Source organism: Poeciliopsis prolifica, unplaced genomic scaffold, assembly GCF_027474105.1.
Source record: "Poeciliopsis prolifica strain line A6 unplaced genomic scaffold, Auburn_PproV2 SCAFFOLD035, whole genome shotgun sequence".
NCBI classification, from domain to species: Eukaryota; Metazoa; Chordata; class Actinopteri; order Cyprinodontiformes; family Poeciliidae; genus Poeciliopsis; species Poeciliopsis prolifica.
In genome coordinates this window covers 803,976-831,645 of record NW_026562410.1, presented here as the reverse complement: position 1 = coordinate 831,645, position 27,670 = coordinate 803,976, and the positions used below count along the sequence as shown (strand labels likewise).

General features: G+C 38.4%; 1 protein-coding gene across 1 annotated transcript in view; it reads right to left on the bottom strand.

The window, feature by feature from the left end:
• itga1 (integrin, alpha 1) overlaps positions 1 to 27,670 on the bottom strand; it is a 44,271-nt gene that overhangs the window by 6,780 nt on the left and 9,821 nt on the right. The window contains exons 2-18 of the mRNA XM_055052632.1: positions 19,811 to 19,931; positions 15,835 to 15,944; positions 12,316 to 12,404; positions 11,119 to 11,233; positions 9,568 to 9,695; positions 9,165 to 9,313; positions 8,103 to 8,253; positions 7,844 to 8,018; positions 7,364 to 7,437; positions 5,893 to 6,040; positions 5,102 to 5,247; positions 4,734 to 4,877; positions 4,390 to 4,641; positions 4,042 to 4,172; positions 2,809 to 2,981; positions 2,550 to 2,704; positions 152 to 262 (exon numbers count right to left, since the gene is read on the bottom strand). Of these exons, the coding sequence (XP_054908607.1) occupies positions 152 to 262; positions 2,550 to 2,704; positions 2,809 to 2,981; positions 4,042 to 4,172; positions 4,390 to 4,641; positions 4,734 to 4,877; positions 5,102 to 5,247; positions 5,893 to 6,040; positions 7,364 to 7,437; positions 7,844 to 8,018; positions 8,103 to 8,253; positions 9,165 to 9,313; positions 9,568 to 9,695; positions 11,119 to 11,233; positions 12,316 to 12,404; positions 15,835 to 15,944; positions 19,811 to 19,931 (2,372 nt within the window). The remainder of the gene's footprint in view (positions 1 to 151; positions 263 to 2,549; positions 2,705 to 2,808; positions 2,982 to 4,041; positions 4,173 to 4,389; positions 4,642 to 4,733; positions 4,878 to 5,101; positions 5,248 to 5,892; positions 6,041 to 7,363; positions 7,438 to 7,843; positions 8,019 to 8,102; positions 8,254 to 9,164; positions 9,314 to 9,567; positions 9,696 to 11,118; positions 11,234 to 12,315; positions 12,405 to 15,834; positions 15,945 to 19,810; positions 19,932 to 27,670) is intronic.

The window sequence follows — 27,670 nt, the reverse complement described above, 5'->3', positions numbered from 1 at the left end:
TGTCTTGTTTGAACAAAATTGCTAACATGAAGGTATTTAAAGTCTAATATGCAAACTAAAATGCATTGTAAGGCTGTTTGAAATGTTCTGCTTCATGGTATTTGGTATCTGAATTAGTGAAATAGACAGCTGAGAGATACAGTGTTCTTACTGTCTTAGTGATAGATCTGGGTAGGTTTGTGTCCAGGACAGGGCCTTGGTCCTCATTAGTAAGTCCAAATTCTAATGTAACGTTGAACGGGTCTTTGAAGTCCAGATGGGCCTGAGGCAGAGAGGATACATGGAGGAAAAAAGGATTGAGAATGTAAGCAAAAAGAAAAGAAAAAAAAACAAAAAACACTGAGCTAACTTCCCTCATATAATCTACAGTCTATCAGCGACTGATTGATTAATGAATTCACTTCAAAGCTGCAGAATCTTTACCAAATCTGACATGGGTAGTTGATTCACCACAACTTGATTCTTGTGGCGATGGGGTGACACTAATGAGAATGTTTCATCTACAACTCACAACCTTTCAGCCCCTTAGCACTTTTAATTCAATGTCACACCTAGAGCTGTGTACTGATTGTACGAATGCAAAGGAGTTCAGAACCGACACTGCCATGTCACTGTGGACACAAATCTCTCAAGAAACCTTCCAACAACTTGCGTGATCTGTGGGACAAAGCTTTATGAGTGTTTTGAGAACAAGCATTGGACTGGGCCGATGTTTGCACACCATTTCAACTTAGTGTACAGAGAAAACTTCACAGGTAAACCACCCAGTCCTTTACTCTAAACAAAAACACCAAACTGATCGCTGAGCAAAGGTCCGACAATCAGAATCCATCCTTAGGGAACCATGAATGTCTGCACAGATTTATGCACCAGTCCGTGCAGCAGATGTTGAGATGATGTATTTACTTGTTAAGTTACTTGTTAAGTTACAGGGGGAGATATGGCTTCCATGGTGAGAGGATGTTAGGCAAAAAGATACAAAATAATGTTGACTTTTATTTATTTTTTTTTGTACAAAACACATCAAAAGTGATCTTTTGCGGTTTGTAAAAGAAAAACCCAGACTCAAGAGTTTATATACTGCATTTTGTCTGTGATAGAATTGGTGATGTGGGTCTAAGACTCAAGCCTAGTAAACGTTTTCATACCCATCAGATTTCGAAGGGTATAAAAGTAATGGGGTCTAAGCACCCATCTGCGTCACGTTTTTCATATTTTTATCTATAAAGTCATTTGAAACCATTCATTATTTTTATCCACCAGAGAAATCCAAACAAGGACTCGTTCTAAGCATTAGCTGGTAGCTTTGTCTAATTCCTAAGATAAACTTTATATGTACTTGAATGAAATATCTGTATATGTATTTTTGTTTTAAGTATTTAGTTATTTATTTATTTTATTTATTTATTTATTTATTTTGAGGAATCACCCCAAAGAAGCAAATAATGGTCCTTTCTGTAATCACACTGTTTGAGATGTATCTTCTTCCATGCCGCTTTTAAGATAGTCTGAAAATGATTATTCTTTTTATTATATTATTATTTTTATTTTATTACAACGGCAATAAATTGACATTGTTTTGGTCTGTCATATTAAGACCCTGACAACACTACAATAAAAATATCTGAACATACTCACAATATCTGAGAATATAAAACCTCTACGTGTGAACCATCTTGTTGACGCAAATCTTTCAGTGCAGAGATTTTATTCATGGCTGCTGATGTTCAAGAAACTGGCCCACGGATCATTGTCTGTTCATTTTAAGAATTTACCCTGAGATAGACTCCTTTCGGTTGACAGTATACCATTTTTTTTTCTACCACTATGTCAAAATCTGCAGTTTCATTCTGCAGGAAAATAGCCAACGGAAGAACAGAGGCAGTGTTCATGTCCGAGACAAATTTACAAAGCTCTGCCCTGGAATATGTGGTGAATTTCTGCACAGACTGGCACAGTAGGAACAGAGCAGATATTCATCATCCACACACACACAGCAGGAGCAGCTGCTTCCACTGATTAGTTCCTCTTTCTGTTGCTTAAGGACAGCTAATCAGTGACTTCTTATGTTGCAGTGAAGGACTAGCGTGAAAGGAAAAGAAGAAAAAAAAAAGCCACTGGAAATTCCTGTACACACTGAAGTGCCAACATTAAAAACCATCTGCTGCAGCAAGAAACAAGAAACAAGTGATATAGTAGATCAAAAAAAGACCTTCAACTAGAACGCCATATCCAGCGGACACATGCAGTAATTCATCTCCTTATAAATGTATTCACTTATTTGACTTATTTGTAGCATCACTCTGAAGAAATCAGCTCCATGCTTGGGTCATGTTCCTCTTATTCACCAAGGTACCCCTCATCGGTTCATTTTGACCTCTCCACAACTAACAGCCTTCCTCATCACTTAAACATAGCAAAAACCTAAAATTAAAGCTGCAAAATGGACTGTAGGTAAATCCAGAGAATACTGGATTAGAGATAAAAGTCTGATGGCTGCTGTTGCTTAGTAATCAACAACTGCATATTGTAAAAGTCAGAGTACTTGCCGACATGATGAATCTTTCCGTCTTGCATATTTTTTGTCCGTTGATGATGGAGAATGTCTTTGACACCCTACGATCACTTTTGTCCAAGTCCTGGTCAATAAATGAAGCTCTGGCTTTGCTACGCAGAACATCCAGAGTTACGTTATAGCGAATTTCTGAGGAACACAACAACAGCAGAGAGAAAAGAGTTCAGCGAGTGGCAGAAGCAACAACGTATGCACTGTGAAGCAAGGGAAGCACAAAGTGCTCAACAGCTCACCTGTGGAGCTTACATCTCTCTTCTCAGACTTAACTTGATATTGAAAACACACCGTGGTCTCTACACAAACAGATGTATGCCCCCTGTGTTCACACTGGTACTGAGAGTGCTGCAGGTTGATTTTATTGGGTTCGAACGTCATGGTGGGAGTCACCTGGGCAACATCTCTTGACCTTTTGAAATGAAAAGAGATGCAGTTCAAAGACTTCCCTGTGACAAACCAACACAAAGTTATGAATACTTGAGAAGTGGAGGGAACATTTTCTATGCTTTTCATAAATGTTTACCAATAAAAATCCAAAGAGTTCAGTCTGATACCTCCATATGAAAATGCAGTGCAACTGCTTGGCACTTGTGCAGCGTAAAGATATCTGAGATTTATTTTTATAAACACGCTAGCAAATCTGATGGAGAACTATTGTTCTAAGAACAATTGGCAACATAAATCAGTCTTGCAAAGGCAGCAGAGGCATTCCTTAGCAGATTTGCAGGTGAATGAAAACGTGCTGCAAATTTTGTTAGATTTTTATTTAAAATTTACATATATATTTTCTCATTCCTATTATGCACTATTTTAATGTCTTCATTCACGTTAGAACTACCAAAAAAGCACAGTGTTTTGCTGAACTCGATATATATCTCTATTAAAACATTTAAAAAAATTCCAATAAAAAACATTGGGATTTTGCATTTCTACCAGCAAACACTGAGGAACATAAAGAGATGTAAAAAGCACACAGAGATACAATTTAAATGGAATCGTTCTGCTTCAGAAATTATTTAAATTCTGTTGAATGTTAGTTGCATTCAGCTGAAACATGATCCTGAGTTTAGGGAAAGCGGCTCCATGTTGACAAATCCCATTTAGGCTCTAAGCCACATGGGAAATGTAGTTCTCACACAGCTTGGTTGACCTCTTACCAGGACACGCTGTGGGAGAAGATCTGCATGGGAAGCTAGATCGTAATGTGGGCGGGTTCAACATACTGGTGTCGAGCAGTGAAATACTGTATGTGGGAGGGGGTTTTAACACAGAGATCATTAAGGAAGCAGTTTGTCTTCAGCTTGCAAGTCCAATGGGACAAACGCAGCTGTAAAAACCCAGAATAAGACGATGCAAAGTGGACTTCTAAAATGATGCCTTTGGGAAGCAAGGGCTGTTGCTGGTTACGACTGAAGTGGAATGTGTCGAAAAAAGGCTGACAACTAATTTGTGAGGATGAGTCCTCTCACCAGAACAGGGAAGCTCCTCCCATTCCGCCTATGGTGACATCAACGATGCCGTCTCCATTTAGGTCCATGATTCCGTGTATGGATTGCCCAAAGAACTTCACCTTTTTTCCATCCCCACCTGCTGGGATGTGCTGCGGAGAAGGTCGAGACAAAAAAAGCAAAGCTCACAAACGTGATCGTTCAGGGTGGCCTTTTTTTGTCAAAGATAAATGAGAAAAGCTTTCACTTATCTCAAGACATCTTTGACAAACTCAAGTTTTTTCCCATCTTAATTTAAGTAAACAAAAACATGCTGCAGTTGTTTTTATTGTTGAATATACTGCTGCATTTGGCCTTCGTTATTCTCACCTGAACAAGGTTCAGGTAAGGGTTGCTTTTGTGTCCATGGTAAATGTAGACGGCTCCTCTGTGGTCATTCTCAAAAGGTGCACCGATCACCACGTCGTTCAACCCGTCAAGGTTGAGATCCGACACGGCGGCTATGGCTGTACCAAACCGAGCCCCACATGGCTCGTTTTTCATGACGCAGCCTTCCGAGTTAACCGGACAACAGGTCTGGTTCACCGGCTTCAAATTAAACTTGTGCACAAACTTGCCCCTCTGGGAATAAAGAACGTCGGATGATTCTCTCATGACTCCATTTTTCAGCAGCAAAATGTCCAACGAGTAGCAATATTTTCTGTGTCATGTACCTCATTGAGTTTGTAGACGTAGACTTTACCCTGCTCGTCTCTTTCTGGACCCATGTACATCGGAGCTCCAACTAAAAGGAGGTCTGTGTAGGAATCATTGTTGACGTCAATAGTCTGCAGGACGCTACCGAAGTAGGAGCCAATCTGCAGAAAGATGCAGGAAACCATTCGCTCATCAGGATTTGTTTGATTACACCAAAAACCTGTTCTATTTTTGACCTGTTAGGTTTAATAGAATTCAACGTTAAATTGTTTTAACACACAAACAGCAAAAACTAGAAATGAAAAGAATACCATGAGTAAACATCATTATGTGGATGTTTCCTCATCCCTACTGCATTTGCAGAGATGAACTGATACATACTGACCTGCTCACCACGCAGTATCTGCACGGTTTCAACCCTGTTTTCCTTAGTCAGCTGGTAGATAACTACACGACCCGTGTGGTTGTATCTTGGTGCCCCAGTGATGTATAGCACACCTTTAAGGGTGGACGCAGACTGGACGTCATACCCTGCAAGAAACAATGTTCAGTCGCAAAAAAATTACAATGTCACAAAAAGCCAGGGAGGCTTTTGTGATATTAATAAACGCCTCTACGAGCCACTGTTTATGTCGGCTTGTGTAGAGGAAACCATAAAACACCAGTGGAAACTGGCAAGCGCAGGCACCTCCTCAGAATGGAACATAGCATCTCTGCAAGCTGCAGCCTGGCCTTCGGGAGAAAGCATGTGCCATCGCTTGGGTTTACAGACCGACCAAGCAGTGCTCCATCTAATGACATGTTGATTAAATAATTTCATATTAAGAGGCTGTGGTTGGTTTGAAAGCCATAGAAGGCAAGAAAGCAGAAAGGAGAGTCTGTATGCTTTATTTTATTGGGAGGGGAAAAAGAGGCGCATCAGCTGTCAGACTATCTGGCAATAACTCAAAATTGACTCTGCAGCTGGAGTGTTTAATTTAATACATTGGAATTTTTATTTTATTTTCTCAGCTAAAGTTATTCTCAGTCTCACATTAACAAAGGGACTAAGGCACAAAGTACAAATGTCTCAAAGCTAAAAGTAAAGACAAAGTTATCTGCTGTTTGTTTCCTTTTATTGATTTTTAGATTCATCATCGTCATCTCTACATGTGTGGCATATAGGTTTTGACTCACCTAAGTACTCTGCCAGTCCTCTTCCGGTTTTGCTATCCTTCGGATCGTAAAACTCATTTTTTTCTGGAGTAATTGTAGATTCAGCAGTTTGTATGACCACCGTCCCGTTCCAGTCATACGCTCCTACTGCTCCTAGCAACAAGCCGTCCTGCAGGAAACAACACAGAAAATGTCAGAAGAACATGTTGGGCTAAATGACTTGATTAAATATACAAACATTTGTCAAACTACTATATCTGTCTCTTTCTTAATCTTTAAAATTGTAGATTGTAGAGTAAAATATATATTTTAAAAAATTGTGGTTGAAACATCAAAGACTATGAAAACTTTTGTATTTCACTGGAGAGAAAATGAAATAAAACTGGAAATAAAACAAACTCATCCATTCTAATTTAATCAGATTAGGTGTGGTCAGATAAGTCCTTCTTTGGGTAATTGGCCACAATAAACTGCCTTAAATAAGCTCTATACTGAGTCACCCTATGACTGTGGAAGTGTATTGTCGCATGTTCAGTCCTCCGTGGCACGACTCATTTTGTTTGATCGTGAACAGATGAAAGTCGCCTCAGGCGCAATCACTGTACACGGCGACAGAGGAGGTGATAAGCATGAGTCGGAATAGAAAGGGGACACGTAAGAAAGGATCCTGTTTGTTCTGAGCCAATGCAGGAAATACCTATTGGATGAATTTTAGCAGTGCGTGAGGGGGCAAAAATCAACAACCGTCTAGTTCAGCTTCCCAAAGCGTCTCTTACGTTGTATATATCTTGGGTTTCACTAATGCTCTAATGCATTCAGACAAAACAGCATCAGTCTGCGGCAGAATGAGGTCAAGGGAAAAACAAGGACTATGTCTACAATCATCTACTGACTGAGGTGAATCACAGAAGGGCTGACGATCCATCACAGATAAAAATAAAGGAAATGTCTCTGAGTTGAGGATGTGACTTAACAGGGCTAAATAGGCCAAATGACTGAAAAACTTATCACAATATAAATGTTTCCTGTCAGTCGATGTCGATAATTGTTAATGAGATTTTTGTTTTAAATATATGAAATAATTCCAAGTTATGGCATGATCTTCCCTGTTTAATTCACAGTTTTCATTGAATGCCATCGTTTATGCTGAATCATTTAGGTGGCAAAACATGAAACCGCTGTTGCACATGTTATGGTGGGTTCACACCAAAAGTGTTTCGAGGTGCGTGTGGTTTACCTTGAAAGTCTATGTGGAGCGTTGGACGTGTTGAACAGCTCAAAATGCTCCAAACTGTTAAAATTGTGTCATGCAATAGCGCCTCCACACAGACTCTGAATGACTCTGTGGAGGCTCAAAGCGTCACGCATTTTGACGTTGAGTGACGTGCATTGCATGTTGCAATATACATTGTCCTTGTTTTATTGTCCAGCCCTACTTCTAAACATGTTTTTTTTTTTATATTCAGATATTGATATTCCAAATTAGACTTACTTTAGAAGCATGGGCACTAAATCCAGCCTGGGACATCTCCATCTCGAAGGAAGAGGTAAAGTTTCCAGATGTTGCTGAGGAAGAATGTATTGCTTTGAGCGATGCATAGATAAGTAGCACAAAATAAAATCATCTTGTGGCTACGTAACAGCTTCGTAAAAATATCTTCATTTAATATTTATGTCAAACTGGAAAAAATGTCAGTTTTGAATCTCTTATCTAGAGGACAGCGGCTTCATCAACAAAACTTGTGTGGATTGCCTATTGAAATTTTGCCTGTGTTTGAACCCAAAAAGAAAATCATCATGCATAATTTCTATAAGGTTTTAATAAAAATACTTTCTGTTCAGATGAACACAGTCATGGTGTTCCTGTTATATTTGCAAAATCTAGTCATATTGCAGACAGGATGGAGGTTGTAGATGTAACCATCTGCATGTGCCATGTGAAACCTGATAGATATTACTTTGTGGTTTTTACCTTCCAGGGCAAAAATCTTTCTTCCCAGAGTGTCTGCTAAGTTCACCAAGAACAGCTCATCAGACACGTTGAAGAAGTGATCTTGTATGGGTTTACTGGATATTGACTTAATCTCGTTAATAAACTTCTGCACGTCTTCTTCACTTTTATTTTCACGTTTGTAGTATCCCAAAACCTGTAAACGTTAAAATCATAGTTTGTTAAATTACATCAAATGACCAGAAATGTTTGACAATGCAAATATAACTTTTGAACTCACAGCAATGCCAAACCTCTCGATGTTATCCTTATCACACTCATCAATGACTTTGTTTTGCATGTGGAAGTCATGTGACTCTCCATCAGTCAAAATCACCATGACTTTTTTTGCATCGGTTCTTGCTCCTCTCTCTTTTGTGAAGGCCTCCTTCCTAAGTAAGTACACAATTAAATATAAAAACAGTAAGGTATGAAATTCTAGATGATTCATTTTTATACATCAGCTGAGCGTTTCAGGTTACCAGGCAATTTGCATAATGAAATGGACAAATTAACTGAACCGCAATAAATTGGTAAAGCTTAGTTTTTCCTACAAGAGAAAACAAGGTAATATATGACAATCCTGTTTGAAATGTTTGAAAATTCCTTGAAATCACACTCCAAAGCACTGATAGTAAATAATACAGATGTAAATATACTTCAGTTTTGTCATTTTTGGCAACATTAAGCCCTTTTAAAAACAGTCCAAAAGAGAAGTATTTTTGAAAAATTAGAACATTTTTGGTGAAAGTGGATATCCACGCCAACAAGTGTTGAAAATTCACAGCAATGCTATTTTGTTTTTATTCATTTTTGGTATTTGTTGTTAAAAAGTAATTGAAAAGTTAATACTGTATTTATTAAGCTGATAGATTTATGGCACATAAAATACAAGTGAGTGTAAAACAATTGACAATAATCAAATGTCATTTATTTATTTATTTGTCTTTTATTTATTTATAATACTTTATCCAATATTTCTTAAGTAACTCCCATCTCACTGCTTATTGCTACAAAGTCTGTCAACTCAAAACTTACCTGTGCTGGAAACTAAACATATGGCATGTAATCTTAAAAAAATATGTTGTCTTAAATATATATATTTGTAAAAGTAAATTCAGCCCATTTGAATTTCTGCACAGAATTCACATTTCATTTGAAGTTAAGTTCTGATCATCATGTGGGACAGACATTTAAATGGGATGGATGTAACATGGCGCCGGAATGCCGATCAGTGAAAACATCTGAAAAGTCCAACTTAATTTAATTAGTTTAAATGAAAAGTGCAGCTGATGCAGACTACCTGGCAGTGTCAATGGCCAAGAAAGTGTGAGTTTTTGTCCCGGTGTGCTGAGGAATGCGTCTGACAAACTTAAGCAGGTCTTCGTTGTTGTTAAACTGGCTGAGGTTGACATGGTGTTTCACATCCTTGCCATAGGACACTATGCCCACCTGGAAAACATATAAATACTGTATTAAATGTTATTCCACATTTTCCTTTCTCCATCCTTTCCTGGACTGCTTGTCCCAGGCAGCCTGTATGCACAGGACCTCATCTTCAATGAATAATGTGACTTTCAAATACAAGGCTGCAAAGTGAAAATATCTTTTAGTGGAAAACTCTCTGCTGCGGCTTATGCAAAGACGGTTATAATAAAGATTCCAATGACTTTTTCCAGAGCAACTGGTACTGATAAATTACTGACCTGAGACTGTTTAGGTCCAATCTGGACTCTTTCCAGGAAACGGACAAGAAAGTCAACAATTTTTTCCCATGGGTAGATACTGTTTGATCCATCTAGCACAAAGACAATGTCCAGATTGCTCGAACAATCTGAAAAAAATAAAAATAAAATTGAAATGTAAAAAAGTAAAAGGGCATTATGTTTTTAATTTAGTCATTTTGCCCTATATAAAAGGCAATCGGTGGTGGTTTTTATATAATTGGAAAGCCTGTCTGATCTTTAAAATAGCATGCAACTTATCAGAAAAGGACACAGAGGGAATGAGAAACACAGATATGTATGTGGGTTGCTGTCATTATTAGAGGGGAAGAATTGCCTAAAACACAACATTTTTATGAGGCAGTCAATACAGTAGATACCATATTTTCCTATATACACTCACTGAGCACTATATTTTACAACTGCAAATGCAAATAGTCAACCAATCACATTTCATCACCACACATGACTCACTTAGCCAGATGTGTTAAAGACAACAAAATGAGAAAGAAAAGAGATTAAAGTGACTTTAGATCCAGCACTCTCCATCACTTTAGGTCGACACCAGTCTTCAGTGGCTGACTCCAGAAAGATAAGTTGCCACTTTTTAAATATATCTTTTAAACAATCAATAAGTTCATGTCAGTCTATCGGCCTTCGCACAAAACCTCGGAGGAATGTTTTGTGACTTCTTATTAAATATAAACCATGAGGGAGTGCCAGTCCTCATGGCAGTAGTCGCAGGTTCGATTCCCGGCCTGGTGACAGTTGCTGCAACTCTTCCCCTTCTCTAATAACCCTCTTTCCTGTTTAACTACTTTCAAATAAAAGCCAACAAAACCTTTACAAAAGCATATAAACCATGAGAGCAAAACAGGGTTCAATCAGTACCAACAACCTGTACCTAATAAAGTGGCCTGTGAGTGCACATGGAATTTGCGGATCATGCAGTTCTCAAAATTTTCTGGTTACATGAATAATATGCACAACTTTCTCTAAAAGGTTCTTGATAAATCATACTGAAATCACAAAAGTAGAGGACAACATGTGAAAATAATAGAAATGCTCTAGAGCGGTAATGAAAGGGCCTATTCCTTTCATCTAAACACTCCATGTTTCATCCATATATTTGTTTCTAGTAAAAGAATAGCAAGAAAAATGATCCCGAAAGAATCTGACAAACAGATAGAGGCTGTGACTGGACTCTGTTTACACTATGCTTTTTTTTTTTTTTTTTCCTGGTTGTTTCCTTCCAGGGAAACATGGTGCAGTAAACTGTCTCCTAACTTGGGCATACAATGTAGCAGAAGTGTTGGGCTGGGCCAAGTCAGAGAGGAATACGAGGTAGCAGACAAGTTTACATTAAAGAAGAATGCTCTAATCTTCCTCTCCTGGTAAGGGAGGGTGAGTTTGACGCCGGGGTCTTGGGTGGTACCGCTATGATCGGTAGATACTTCTTATCGCTTATCCTGCTCAGATAACGCATCATGCTCTGCGCAGGGCAGCTGCGTGTTACTCAGGCGAGCGGCGTACTTTGCACTCCGGGAGCTATGGAGTTGAGGATCTGGAATGACGGGCTGACATTCGCACAAACTCCTGAGATGTACTGCTGCTGGCCGCACATGTAGCCATACTGAGGACCACACGCCTGTGGAGACAAGAGTCACACACACACAAAAATAAACTCAGACAGTGAAAGAGAGGATCTCACAGAGCTGCGACTGGTTATCATTTCCATCAGCCGGAGGTCACGGGTGAAAGGAGGTTCAGGGCTACTGGAGAGCAAAAGCAAGGATCCCAAAGGATCCCAGAGGAAAGAAGTACTCAAATGGAGGACTAAACAGAGGCCGTGTTGAAGTGCAGGAAAATTCTCAACAACAACAACACACACACACAAACGAGGATCAGAGAGCGAGCAAGTGAAGATGCAGGGGTCTAAAAGAACAAAAAATGTTTGAAATATAATTAATGATCATTTTACAGTTGTCTAATTCTGATAACTATTCCAAAATGTCCTTGATCCCCGTGGGATATTCAATATTTGAATTGAACAAGAGATCTACAATTGTTTCACTGTTCTGTGAACTTCTGAAGTTCAGCTTAATGACTGCCGAAAGCCTATAAATACTTCATAAGAACAGAAAAATGTTTGTTTTTTTAACTCAAGAAAAAGTAAATCATTTCTTCTGACTGGGACCTTTCATACTTCAATACCACCAAAGCTGCTGGAAAGTCCTCATAGTTCATCTCTCGCTGCTGAATTCATCAGTGTAAAAAACACTTCTAATTTCTGTCCAATTACAAAATATTTAACAAACACTTCAAATATAGTAAGACTGACATTTACAATGTCTTATAAACCTTCATTCTGCCCCTGAAATCTAATCCTGTTTACTTCAAAAGAAACACATTTTTTTCACTTCATTTTATTAAAATAAGCCCAATGCAAATTATGCATAATGTAAATACCCATCTACACGCTTGAGGTTTTCATGCCATGTCAATCTCATCACGAGCTGAAATAAAGTGCTTTCCACTTTTACACAACACATTCCAATATTTCTTCATCTGTACAGTCGGTTTACAGTTTCACATCGCATTCCCAGGGCAGTGCGTCTCCATGAGGAATATAGAGCAAACTGTGCCGTTCAAGGGCTAACTTATACAGTTCATAGGAGGAAATAAAATTATTTTAGTCGTTTGTGTGGAAGATGTACACTTCCTGCTTACCATAAATCCTCCAGTGGGATTGGTCACCAGGGTGGTTCCCATGGTCATGTTTTCCTTTACTTCATGCAAGTTGGGAACAGTTGTGTTTTCTGAAAAAGAGCAAAAAAGGAAGAAAAAAAAAAGCTGACTGAATAAACACAACGAGACAAACAGAACACAGCACAGAAAACGAACAGCTGAACAAATTCCTCTCCTGGATTTTCCCACAGGAAGACGACAAGCTTCTGTCTGTTCAGCAGACATAATAGTCACCGACGTATATGCTTAAACACTGTTTATGTTAGCTCTTTGCCTCTACGTGTAGCTTATTGCTGTTAAAACAGATGATGATGTAAGAAGGACAGGTTCTGGGGATTGAGTCATTAAGCAATCATAACATGTGGCTAAAATTAGCAACTAATTCCTTGACTTGGGAATGATCTGGATCTGATTTCTTTCCTCTGCAGAGAGATTCACATACTCTCACAAACACATTTACGTGCCATCTTACTCTGAATGATGCGACCCAGGAGGGGATTTTCATGAGAAGAAATATGCATCCCGCCTTTCTTTAATATCCTTCAGTTTATTCCAAAGAGCAAAAGTAAATTACACGGAGAATATTTTGGATTGGACAATAAGGTAAACAAAAGGATGAGAAATCTGTTTTGTCTGTTCCTATATTTCTAATTATCTTCGATGATTAACGACACTGATTCACATCCTGTGGCTCATCATATGTTCACATGCAACAGGAAGGAGAGCAGAGGAAGATGGATGCTGTGCCGTCAGTCTGATAAAAATCAGAAAAAGACAACAAATCGGTCTTCAACAGGCTGTGAAATATTCTCTCCGATGTAGAATATACTAATACAACCATATGTGACTTTGATACAAACAGTGATAAATTAAGACATGTAGTTGGACACACAATAAGTGATCAACAGATATACTGATGTACAGATGATTTTATTTGATACCAAGTAAAATGAATGAAATGATGATGAATTTTCCCATCATCCAAGCTGGGGGATGGGTTATGGAAATGTGGGTGTAGAAATGCGTGAGGATGTGACACATTAAGATCCAGACTACATGTACCACCTCTGTGTGTTCAGCTGAAGTGGTTTTCTGCTGTTGGTAACATCATGTCCAGGGGGCAAGAACCCCTTCAGTGAACTTTAAAGCAAGCAGAAAACCTTCAGTAGAGATTAAACCTTTAATCATCTTAAATAATATGCTGAGCTCAGTTTGTGCTTCAGAAAATGTTCCCTCTAAAAATGCCTGTAGCAGTAGAGATGAGTTTTTTTGTTTGTTTGTTTCTTTTACACATTTTGATTTAGGAAACAAACTTTAGTATACTTCATAATAAATATAATATTTTAGAACATGCCAATAATTCTGAGAAGTATACAAAATTTCCCTGCTTTTTTGTATGTCCCCAATTATAAGTGGGATAGAGAAAGAATGTGTCATAAACAGAACTTGTGATAAGGCATTAATAATGTTTTGACTAGTTATCTATGCAGGTTTGCACAAATAACCTACATAATTATTCTATTATATCCTATATACACACCATAAATCACCTATTTAAACATACCATAATCAAGTCTAAAAACATGGGTGTCGGGTGACTTTTTGGCAACATTTCATCACGCGTAATGATCGTGGCAAAACCACTTTCCAATTTCAGTGTTTGGATGGAAGGGTGGTTCAAGATTACAACACATCAACCGCACCATTTAACCTCACTCATTATGGTTTGGGCTTTATCGTCTGTGCTGGGAAAACTCTAAACCCAATGTGGAGACAGAGCTGGCAAAGTGGGACTGCTGTGTGTCATTCGTAAAAACGCCCAGAGCGACAGACTGACTGATTGACAGCTCATGGTGATGGAACGGGCATGATGAAGAAATATCAGCAGAGATCCAAGTTGTGGTCGATGTGTCATGATTACTTTCAAAGAAAGTTCAGCTTATAATAGGAAAATAAGGAGGAAAAAAAATCCAAGTTTGTTTCTGATTAGTCTGCCTGAAAGTGCAAAGCTAATTCAATTCCGAATGATTGATTGAGTTTTTAATCAATAAGCATGTCTGAGTCACTGATCTCAGCCACTTTAGTGACCGGTTCCTCGCCCTCTCTCTACCGATGTCCACACAAAGATGGACAACTTGCAAAGGCTTTGTTACGTGCTATGGAGCAGATAAGCCTCACTTATCTGCACAATTATGATAACTTGGAAGGATGAAACATCACAACCTTGTTTATCGTCCGTCTTCCTGTTCACATGTAGCAACGTCCTCCAGTCAAAACCCAATCAGATTAGCAGTTACTCTAAGCAGGATATTTTAAGGTATCGCATACTAAAAGATTAATAAAAGTTAATGAGCATACAAACATTCCCTTTACTTACCAGTCTTTTGTAATAGATTGGTATAAACAATTTCAGAGAAGGAAGGAGTGGATGTTATTTGATGAACAAGGGATAAAGACCAGAAACAGGAAAAAGCCCCAAAGCTCATTCTAGCTAAGAATTTGAGTTGTTTCCTTTATCTTTTAATCTAGATGTAATTTGGTTCACTCAAGTCGTTTTCAGCTCCACGGAAGTTTCTGTACAACAGAGATTTGTTTTAACAACTAACTGATTTTTATTGTCTTTAAAAATGCTTAGCCTAGAGGTAGAAACAAACATCTTTATTAAATCAAACCAAAACCTTTTATAAGGCAGCATGATCTGTGGTTATCATGTGACTCACAATGTAGACCTGATACAATGGGTTCAAATGCAATTCAAGAACTGTAACTTTTTCATTTATTATTCCTGACAATAATTACACTCTTACACCCTCTCACTTACAAACTACTATGTTATAGTACTGAGGAGAGTTTAAAGACATATTAAGATAGTATGAAATAGTAGCCAAGTTTACAACAATTCATGTGATACTCTGAACTCTACTATAATCATCTCCGTCATTTTTATGTGCTTAGGCTGGACAATTCACGTTAAAAATTGGTGGCATAAAATGAATGACTTCAGTCAGTCTGCCCTGGGCAGCTGTGCGGTCAATGTAGCTCACAGCGTTTTGGACTAGATAAAGTGCTATACAAGTACAGAACACTTACCATTTAGCATAGCCATTCTGAACATACAGCCTATGGGCATTGGTCAGTATAAGATTCTTTCAGCCAACTGACCAGCAGTGCACAGCAATAGGTGGAGAAGGAAAAGTGATCTGTTGATCTGTGCCCCAAAATCCAGAACACAACTTGGCTTAATGGCATCTCATTCAAACTTTCAATTTAAGAAAAAATATTATGGCAAACTTTAGCAGTTCTAACACTTTACCTTTAAAAACTATAAAATGAATTAATTTAGTATCATCTCTTCAGTGATGATACTGATGATACCGGCTATCAGAGGCCAGAACAAGTTCCACAGGGGCACCAGCACCTGTTGGCCCCTCGTACCGCTCATGGCTTTATGTACCTTTATATTGTATTAATAACCTAAATGCAAAAATATGTTATTCTTACTTGGCAGCTCCAGTTTGATGCAGGTATTGTCCCCCCGTCCAACAGGACATTTGTAAACGTCTCCCGTCCTTTTAGCAGGCTGGCCTGAATGCGGCGATCCAATCAGAACCCTGAGGAAAGGAAACAAAAAATTAGACTGTGTGCTGAGTGAAACTACAGCCAAAAGCAACAGGAAAACATGATGATTTTAAAAATTATGATAATAAGCAGAACACACGTACTATTACAGCAATTTGAAGTTGGCAAGTTTAAAGGACTTACTGTGAGGTCCACAGCTATTAACAATACTTTAGACCTGGATTAATTATACTTTTATTGCTAAATTAAGCATGAATATTAGGGTCGGCTTGACTTGAAAAGCTGTTAAAGCTTATCATTATTGGCCTAAGTAACTTATGTTAATTAACTGTATTATCACATTAAGTTATCAATAAAAACAACAAAAAAAAATCATTCCATTTGGTGTTGACATCAGTAAATTCAGTTAAAATGTTGCAGCTGTTTGCTGGACGGCACAGTGCTGCTCTTTCTGAGCGCCTGTTTCTGCTATTTAAGGTCAGGGTGCCCAACTGTCTCAACGATACGTGTGTGAGTGTGTGTGTGTGTGTGTGTTACACAAAATCCTGCCACCCCGTCAGTAAACTGATGCTAAAAACAGGCGGTCATCTGCCTTCCTCTAAACACTTAGGCTTATTAACATTCCTCGACTCTAATGGGGTCATTTAAAACGTGCAACGAAGCGCAACAACAAGGGACTCAGACCGCCATCAGCTGCTTGTGAGAAACACCACGACATAATGATTTACGCCACTCTGCAGGTATTCTTTAAGTCCAGCTGTTAGCAGATGTCGAGTGAACAATTATGACATCAAAAATGTTTCAAACAAACCTTTGGGTCAGATTTGGCTTATTTGCTGACATTGAATTTCTGCAGGAACAAGTGAAAAGTGTTCCTCAAACTGTCTTGCAACATTTTTTTGGTTGACTCAACAGCAATGCAACATATTCCTAAGATTTATTGCAACACCCGTGAACAACATGACACTCATAGCAAACCAAAGCTGCAGCGCACTGAATTATGATCATGCCACATCATGCTGCATTTATGCGGATGTTTTAGTTTTCAACACCACTGAGGGCAGAGAACTGGTGGCTACATCTGCAGCGAGTTAGTCGCCTCCCGGTCGTGGCAATATTTGTGCAAAATCACCATGTGATTGTGAAGTTTGTTAAACACAAAGTCTGCAGTTCTCGTCTCAATCATCCAGCGTCTCTGCACTCTGGCTTCTAACCCCCGTTTTTTTCTCTCAGGGTTTAATTTCTTTTCACTGGGACTTTGACTGATTCGTTTCCCGATGGCTTAAAATCAAAATAGCATGGCTGTAGTCACAGCTGACTCCACCGATTAGCAGTGAATGAATTAGGGTAACTTGCATCACATGAGCTTTATCGAGCTCCAGGTTGGGCAACATAACCAGGTACGACTAATCTGAGATCAAATGTGGTTTTGCAAAAGGATGGAAAGAAGCAATCTGAACCAGTAAAGCCTGGTGTAACTAAAGACAAGATATAGAAATAAGAAACCAATTTATAAACACACTAATGAGTATTAACAAGGCTTTAAAAGTGTGTTCACAAGTTAATGCAGCAGGCAGTCCGGGATGTTTGGTTTCAGTGTATTTACAGGCTGGTTCTGAGGACCAGCCTATAAGTACACAGAATATACTGAGCAATTTATGGTTTTAGTCAATAAAGGCATGAATCTCTATTACAGCAGCGGCTGTTGTGCTCCCTATTGCTTATTTTTGCACGTTAATGAGAATATTTTACCTCCTTAGCTATTTCAGAATTAAATTAAATCAAATTACAGAATTACCTTGGAGAAATAAAATGCTCTGCCTGAGCATTCTTTGCACAGACCCCCTCCAGTTCCTCCAAATAAATAATTTCTCAAGATGATAGAAAAATAACAGAGCAACTGGAATAATTAGGACAATCAGAACTGATGATTTCTTACAGATTCAATATATTTTCCACAAGAAAAAGGACTAATTTCTGAAACAGTACTATAAAAGTGAAATAATATGAAAATAGATATTTTTTGTCTTAGTCTTAATAATGATCAATGTCTTTTTTTTTTTTAGATTTTTAGTAAAGTTTTATTATTGGTGGGCATCAATAGTTCCTCTAACAATGAGTACAGTTCAAAAAATACCTTTTAGAGTACATTAAATTATTAATTTATAGTTAATAGTTTATAGTTAATCCATCTCTTCAGTGGATTTCAGGTTGAAGTTGGAGTTTAATACCAACTTCTTGAACTTTGCAACTTTGGAAGGGTGAACTGGGCTTAAAATGTTATTTTATTTTGCTGCAGCATCTAATGTGACAGTAAAGTGAAAAAATAGAGCCACACACCAAAAAAAGCTTTTTTTTCACAATGAAACAGTCTCATCAAATAGACTTTATCAGAACACCTTGAACTTTAGTCAGACAACTCTGTTACCAAGCATTATGCGATAATTGCATTCAATCTTCTTTTTTAAATACTCTATTTTACAAAAAAAAAATATTGAGTCACTTATCAGGTAATTAAATCTGATAGGTGGCCTTGGAAGTGTACCAATCACTTCCAAGGCCACCGATGTATAAAATTACATGATCTGGAAAAACTGATCCAGAAACCAACTTTCTGCACAGTCAATCGCTTCGGACCTCCAAGCTTCATGTGGCCCTCTCATTGTAGTGCCAGATTTTATTACAGGGTGATATCTGATGGCTTTATTAATCTGATGGTCACATCACGTTGTGTTTTTGTTTTAAATGCTTCTGAACTTTCACCAAATGAACCGGGTCTCAGATATACACCCAAGGGTAACTGTCCTGGAGATGTTGTTTCCTGCAGCTGCAAGGGAGTCAGACTGTCTCTCATGTGTTTGTGATTCTTTTTTCTTGGTATAAAAGCAAAACATTAACTGTGAAGCTACTTTTACTCTGACCTATTCGCAGGTTATAAGCACTCACCTGAATACGTAATTTCCACCTCAACAGTGCCTGCAATAGTTTTTTATTAACAACATTCAGTCTTTGTGAGACTGAATGTTGTTAAGATTGCAAGATGATTTTTATCATCTTGCAGTTTGCTTTCAGTGCTAATTCAGACCTGGGCTTGTTGGCAGTTTTGAACATCCTCCAATTGCCACATGTTTGAATGGCTGATTTGAAATTCTTTTGAGGTCTCCTTAAATCCCTAATTAGACTCATAAACTCCTGGAACCTTCTTTCTGAAGCCCTCAGTAATCTCTTATAATCTCACCATGTTGTTCACTTTCTCCTACTTTGGTCGTTTTGATAATTAACTGCTTCATTAAAATTTACAGAGGAGTTTAAAGGTCTTTCAGTAGTACTTTATTTGAAAGGATGTGCATAAGACCGATATGACACCTTCATAAAAATGTCATAACACCTTTCATGAACATAATGGACTCTATGAATGTTTATGACTGTTGACATGAGGTGTCATTCTGTAAATAATGACACTTTTAGTGAAAAGCTTCTTTAAAAGTTGCACTAAAAGCCTATTAAAAGTGCCAGCTTTGAATTATTTGGTAAATAACAGCAGTTTTATGCAAAGTTGACACTTTTAAGAAGTTTTTATGCAATTTTTAAAGCAACTTTGCATTGAAAGTGCCATTTACCAAATGACTCTTCATGACAACAGTAAAACATTCATAAAGACGCCTTCATGCTCATGACAGGTGTTGTGTAATGCTTGTGATCGTCATGTCAGTCTTCAAATAAAGTGTTACTGGTCTTTTCAAGTGCTGTTAAAAAAACATTGTCATTATTTAATGTGCTTTATGAGGAAATGATAATAATAAGAAGGAGACTAAGATATCCAGAGTTGCATGTTGATTTTGACTGAACAGTGAAACTACCTTGGACAGAAGCAAAGATTATCAAGAATGAAGCTCACCATTTCCCCTCGCTGTTCTCAAACTGCTGGACAGTGTAGCCAAACATGTCCTCCAAAGGACCGCTGAAGGACATAGCATTCTTCTGGTCCACGTTGAAGGACAACACACATGTCAGCAGCACTGCAAGGACAAAAACAAGGAAGACAAAAGGTCAAATGACATAAGACTGTTTACAATTGAAGAACATAATTAATTATTTTTAGTCTACTGCAGAGCTCTCCAGTGAGTTTATATCAAATAAACTGACTGAAATCGAGAAAGAGGAGAAGTGCACAAGTTTTTTTTTTTTTTCGTTTTTTTTTTCTTTCTGACAGTCATAAACATTCACAGGGCATGTCTCCAAATCACTAAAGATGCAATTCAGAAATGACAAATAAACAAGATAACCATGTCGGAGAAATTCTGAGTTCAAATGTCAAATGCTGCCTGCCGTCATTCAGACGTGGCAGCAAAGAAACTATGAGACAAGAGCCACACAGATAAAACCAACACACACACATTCATGCTTATGCCCACGTTCAATCATTCTGGAGGGGGTTGGAGGAATTTCGTACACCAGAGCGACACACATTGGTCAGAGTTTAGGCGGACGTGCGGGACAATGACTTCTTCTCTGCCCTCTGCTCCTTCTGGCTCCGACTGAACATATCACAGAGACGCTATATTAATCCCTCCATGTTTCTTTGGGCTTCTGCTACAATGACACTCTTTATGCTTACTGTGCCAGTGAATTCCTCCAGGATAATTGATTTAGTTCTGAGTCTTGTGAAGAAGCTGCACGGTGCGGAAGAACAAGGGGATTACAAGCAGAACATGGACCACATACACGGAGACACAAACACAAGCAGCTGTTTGTTTTTGATGGGGATCGTTTGTTAATGCGTTTGACCCAAAAAGCTGCAGAAAAGTATGATGTAATGTCTGGATCAGTGTAATTACAGATCTTTCAGCAGTTTGAAGCATGATGATGGTGGCTGTTTGGCCAGTTGATTCACTGCTCTGATCTGAACAAAATAAGAAAAAGAAAAAAACATTTATTTTAAAGATAACAAGAAAGAAAACAACACATTAAAATTCATCCTGGCCACAGGGTCAAATAAGCTGTGTTTCTCTCTTTCAAGTAAATTTTGTTGGATCCACTTTTCCAGGCAAAAGTGGAAATATAGACACTCCGGGAGATTAGCTCTGCTCAGGGGGTCTCTCAGCAGACCATGGTGGAAACCTCCAAAAGCAACCTCAGTTCACAAATTCACTCTCGAACACAACCCACGCTGTTGGACACTGATAGCTTCAGTCGAAAAACACCAACAAACCCACGTTATCTGCAGAAAACAAAGACCTTGAGGTTCATAAACGCTTCAGATTCCAGTTTAACAAGTTGTATTTTACACTCCTGAGCTTTATTGCCAAAACAATCTTTTGGATTGGTGTATGCTATTTTTAATAACTGCACCATATCTCATCTAGAAATTTTGCCCTTACTGTAAAATATGACATTCTTAAGATATGTTTGACATTTTTAACTTTGTGTGAATTTATAGACTGACACATAAGGTGTGGGAATTAAAGGGTAATTCTTTTCCATTTGTCTTTTAGGTATGATAGTTATTGTGCCAACATAAATTATCCTCAACAGCAGGGAAACCCTGAGGCTGTACTTTGTTTTAAATGTGGTGAAATTTGGATGCTTCATGATATCTTTTCAGATAAAATGCTAATCTTCATTCATTTCAATATCTATTATGTCCTATTATACTTATAATAGTGAGTGAAAATTAATAATGATCCATTCATATCAAATAAAAATCTGAATGTTTTGGTGAATTTCATGGCCAAGTGTGACAAGTAATTGATTCTGATCATTGCTTTGAATTATAGTGAAAGGACATAGTGCACTTTATACTTCAATTGAAAAAAAAAGACTTGTCACAAATGAAAAGAACATGTGCAAGAATGCAGATCATAGTTCAAGGTGACTTAGGGTCCTTCAATTATGGCAATTTTGGTGATATGGCTTACTCACTTAAACTGAAAAGTTAGAACAAATAAAGTGTCAAGATTTCAGATACTATTGTACTTTCTCCATTCCCAGTTTTTACATGAAGGAATCTCTGCCAGGATGAATTATCTTGACTGTTTCCACACTCCATCCTTTCTGTTCTTCCTCTGCGACTCTCTCCCAGAGATCCATTTCCTGTCCCTATTAATTTAATTACAGAGATCCCCTAAACTCTAAAGGCACACATCCATACACACATGGATAGCGCAAGATACATGGCTAATTTAGCTGATTTAAAATGGCTCCAGGCCAGTCAGGTCTTTTTTTTTCTTTTTTCATTTTGAGCACTGAGCTCAAGTGCACATCACAGTTGAGCTGTCCTGAAAAGTAAATTACAGAAAAATGTCCTCTGTCCCCTGGCACACTTTAGGCGCCTGTCGTTTTCCTCGTGTTGTCCTTGGTACCACCTCACTGTGTCCAATTAAATTAAAACCAGCTTTTTGTTTTTGTTGAGAGCAATTCCAAACTCTGTCCAAGAAATCAACAAGGGAGCTATTCTGTTTGAAGATGGAAATTGTCTCAGAATTTGGCTAAAAACATGAAGAACCAACTTTTTTTTAAAACATAGAAATAGACATATAAGTTTGATCTGGTACTGCAATTCCTGGACTACAGGTCCTAAACTTGGACTATGAGTCCCATTCTAACCACACCTGGCCAACTTGTTAGATAACTGCAACTTGTCTCGCAGTTTTTTTGAGTGCAAAAAACAACAGTTTTGATCTGAGGAAAAAATGTCCATTTATCTAATTGTTGTTTTGTACTTTAGGTCACTAGCTAAGCTATGGCAATCACATTATAGCACTAATTTCCATTTGTACTTAAGTTTAAGCTTGCTAATGTGCTAAACAGGATGTTTACAGAAGGATGTGTTGAATGAGCGTGTTCATAAATGATGTCATTATTCTTTCTTTAAACTCAGTCTTGAAACAAAATGACTTTAGCTATTTAAATTGAGCTATTTTGTAGGAAAAATAATTCAACCCTCAATTTCTGAGAAAACGTCTGATGTACACCAAAAGTAATTAGGACAAAGTTGCGTCATGTCAAAAAGAAGATCTAAATTTTTTACCCTTGAGGACAGGAGCTGGGTCTGAGATGCAAGTCTACACAAACTGTAGCCCTTGAAACTGTATGTTTCAAGGGCTGAAAAACTCTGGTTTGCAAATAAGCTCAGTTTCAATTGCACCACAGCAGAGCATCAAGCAGCTACAGAAAAGAGCTGACAACAGAAAAGACAAAAGAAAATATTTTGCCACCTTCAGCGTATGTGTGAATGTGTGAGTAACTGAAAGTAATGCAAGGCGTTCTGGATGAAACAGCAACACAAATATGGTCTTTAACATATATGAGTGAAAGTTTTGGCAGATTGAGCCAGGCCTGCATTAAAATATGCAAAACAAGAGTTAACTCACTGTGCAACTCGCACAATAGATGTACATAAAAATGCCCTGTCCACACCAACATGGCCTTTCTGCTTGTCCTGGAATAATTATAGAAAAGAAAGTACTAATTCTGAAGTCTACAGAGAATATTGGGTTTTTTTTTTATTCTGTAAGTGGTGTTTAAATATTGATTGGGCCTCCAAGGTTGTTATGAACAACGACTAACAGAGCAAATTTGCATATACCCATTGTCGCTTTCCGTGCTAGTAACCACAACAACAGCTGAGACGGCTTTTCTTGTTTTGTTTTTTCTACATCAATTTTACATTATGCTCACTATGAGATGATCTTCCACTGTGAAGATTGGCTGAAAGGAAATGAGAAACGGTTTCAGAAAAAAACTCAAGTTTCAATTGTTTTCGGAGAATATTGTGCCCAGAACTGCTTTGGCCGCCCTCTGAATTACTTTTGTTTTATTTTGAATTGTATCTTATTTTAAATTTATCGTCATCTGCTGGTCGCAGGTCGGGTATCACAGCATCTTTGATTAGAACTTCTCACACAATGTAACAGATTTTCTTAATGGAGGGGGAAAAAAAACATTTAGAAGAAAAAATTCTAGCAGTAAGCCGTCTGACCACAATCACACAAATGAGTTGGCAGATGCAAGATTTCAAAGCAACATGATGGAAGTTTTATTGCACGAAGCGCATTGAACGGCCTTCCTGCTGAAATCTACCATACAAATACACTCGACTGACTCACAATAATTATGTTGAACGACAATTATTATGGTGACTTCAGAACATTTAACTAAACATCACTGTGCTCACTGTGTGTAGATTAAGTGCATATCAATTACAAACAGCCGAACTGAAAAACGAGTCAATTGATCCACCAGACTGAAGAGCCAGAAACATTGGTGTAATATTTCTGCTGTAAACATAATTCAAAGCCCATTTATCAATTTATTTCTGCCAGAACTCATAGCAAGTTTTGAGGTCAAAGGCATTTAAGGAGCCAGAACACTAATCTTTGCTTTGTTTATTTGCCTTAAAGTCTTGTTCTTGCTCAGTGGGGAAAAACAAAATGTGTAACAAGGGTTCTGCTTTAAGCCAAGCTCCTTCTACATCTACTTGAAGGAGTTTGGAAGGTTTCAACAAAAACATGTTGCTCTGCAGACCACCCCGTTTCTACAGCCAAAGGTACTCAAGTACTAAACAACGTTGTTGTTCTTGAAAGCTTCACAGACGTGGTCAGAACTGGTCAGCACCTGTTGGTCTGTTAGACTTCCCACCAATGATAAAAGTCACCCAGCTCTGCACCTGTAGGCTTCAAAGCCTGAGTCAGCTACAGTGAGAAAAAAAAAATCACATCTAACTGGCACCTGCTCATTTGTAGAGCATCTAACCAGCTATAAACAGCTTTTACAGCTTACCAAATCAGCACCTTTGGATAACAGGGTTATCACCCTCTATGAGCTGTGGTAAGGAAGGTGTGAGTGACATGATCTAACGCAGCTTAGTGGTTTGTAATTAATAGGGGGAAACATCTATACTAGCTGACAAACAGAACAATGTTCAAGGAAGAAGTAAGACTGACTGAACATTTTGGACACACTGAGAAGAAATAAGGTCAGAAGGGGTTTGGGTGGGACCTGGAACTTCTCTGCACCATCTGCTGGCATTTAACAACAGACGTCCTGGCAGGAGACAGACATCTGGTATAACCAGGGGCAGCTTCGAGCCATGAAACTTATGAAACTGAAATACGTTCCAGATTTCCTTCTTTATTCTTTTATCTTTATTGGTTCTCCCCTGGTTATCTTTGTTCTCATGCTTTCTCAAGTGCTTCTCCTGTACACGGTTTCTTCATGTTCTTTTGTTGTTTTTTTCTTTCAGCGATAATATTAATACTCTCTGGTGTAATGGCTTTGGGAACAATTATGCCGAGTTTCAGAGGATTTTGATCTCCTCGTATTGACTTCATTTTCTCCATTGGACGTCAGCTCAGACTCTGCATCCTGGCAAACTGATAGCGCGTGGGTGTGCAGTGGACATGAGGGGTTATGAATGTGGGTGTGTTCATGTCTTTGTATGCACTTGGAAACAGGGGGCTGAATTCTTCTGAATTTCAGAGTAAATGTCTCCAAGCAGAGGAGGACAGAATAAATAACCCAAGCTGACAGTGTGAGTGGAAACAGCAGCAGCAGCAGCAGCAGCAGCTCTGTAAAGTTCTCCATGCTGCTGCACAGCAGAAAACCATTACTGGAGACAAAAAGCTGGTGCTGCTTGTGTTTTTACACAGTAGGCATCCAGGAATAACTCTGCATCGCTCACTCCTAAACCTTCAATCTCTGCCCTTTTCACAGGGCTTGTTAAGTCTGACTTTTATTGGTTATCACGTTTCCACAATTCAGTGTTGAGCAATGATACAAATAGGGGCATTGTTCCATTTAACTAATGGTGGAATTTGTTTAAAGGGCAAAACGAAGTGCTAAAATGACTGCACATAACAATTTTACACCAATAATTTAGAACAAGATAGTTACTGGGTATTGAGGTATAATGAGGTTTTAAAAAGTCAAATATACTAAAATTTAAACCATTTCTTTGGGCTTGAAATTCTCACAGAAAGCGTAAGGTAGTCTCAGTTTCCTCAGTCTGCATGGAGCACAAAGCATCGCAGTGCTGCCCCTCTCCTACATATTGCTGTGCCAGTCAGGTAGCTGAAGGCTGACTCCTATCCTACTCTCCGTCCCAAAAATACTCAATAAGGACGTCAGATACTTTTTATACCTTGACTGTCTGTGTGGACAGCAAACTGTTACTGAGGTCTCTCAGCTTGGACTAAAATCACAGCTCCAGTCAGTTTTCTGGCATGGCTCGAATCATTAGCATCAACCTCCTCAGGCTGTTTCCTCTCCTCCATCCAATCATTAATCCATTTGTCCATCCCTCTGTCCTCCAACATCATTCATCATCATGAATGGAAAGAAGTTTTCCTTCTTACCATTCATCTTTGCTCTTCCCTCCTCGCCATCCATCTCATCGTCTCCCATGTTTGCGTCCCGTCCTATATTGATTGAACATGCCTGGCGGTGTCAGGTTACACTCTGTGAAACTTCCAGATGTACTCTCTGGAGCTCTGTTTTCTCACTGGTGCAGAAAACATGCAGCCCAACAAGATTACATCATCCCCCCCTGACGGCTGTCAAAGCTTTCATCCCTGCAAGAATCTCTTCCTCCAATAATGTAGGGGTGCCTGGAAATCTCCTAACCAAATCCCTCCCAGCAGACACACTGCACATACTGTCAGCTGAATCTGCTGAGCAAAACAGATTTGGAGCTGATGGAGCAGCTGGAAGAAAGCACACTTCCGGGTTGTGTCAAGCTAAGAATACACACCGACAGGGGTCAAAGACCAAGCTCCTTCCAGAATCAATAAGCATCAAAACAATCTTGATGTCTTGTGAGGAAAATGTGAGAGGAAACCAGCCCGCAATTATCAGCTCTTGCAATATTACTGAAGTTTATTATTGTTTTCTTTACAAAAACAAAAATGACAACAATCTATTTGGACTGTGCAGCTCAGTTTATTTGTGTTATACTTAAGGTATTTTTAATAATAAAGCTGAACTGAAGCTCTCACTTCCCACACTGCAGGGCTTTTGAACAGACCACTAATGACGTCTAAATTTTCATTAGCACTGACAGAAAGGGGCCTGCTTCCTGTCTGATATTTTGGTTAAAAGCAGGAAAATCAAGAATGAGTGATGTCTGTTTCATTTGTTATATCAACTTTGTTACACACATTTCCTGAGAAAAGCTGCTTTTTTAAAAAAAAAATTAAAGGAAACACAGATGGTCATGTTAGCAGCTCAGTGAAATTACTGTAATATGATTGTTTTGTAAGATCTTAATACTGGAAAAGGTAATTTTATCAATATTCAGGTCATAACTGTCTTTTACATGATTTTGACAATTATAAACAACCTAATATGTATTTTACTTACTTGGTATTTTTTCATTCTTGTAAGCTAGCACTAAAAGGCTACCTTCCATAAAAGTTGAACAAACAGAAGGGTATGCTCTTCATAGCACAGTGCAGGACAAAAAGAAAACAAGTGATTATGCTAATTTATCCATTAATTTTAACATTCAGCCCTTGTTACAAACCGATAGTGGTCACTGCTATCACAGTCTGCAAAACACAAGTCATGCTCAGCTGCGTAACAGAAAAGTAACGAACAACAACTATAGGGATTTTATGTTGCACCACAAATGCAAATACCAGAAATATCCAGTCCTCACAGGGTCTGTGGACTATTGGGGAAAAAAAAAACATGACGGAACACATAAAAACTGGAATATATTCCCCTTTAAATGCGCAGCATGAACATTTATTGCACACAA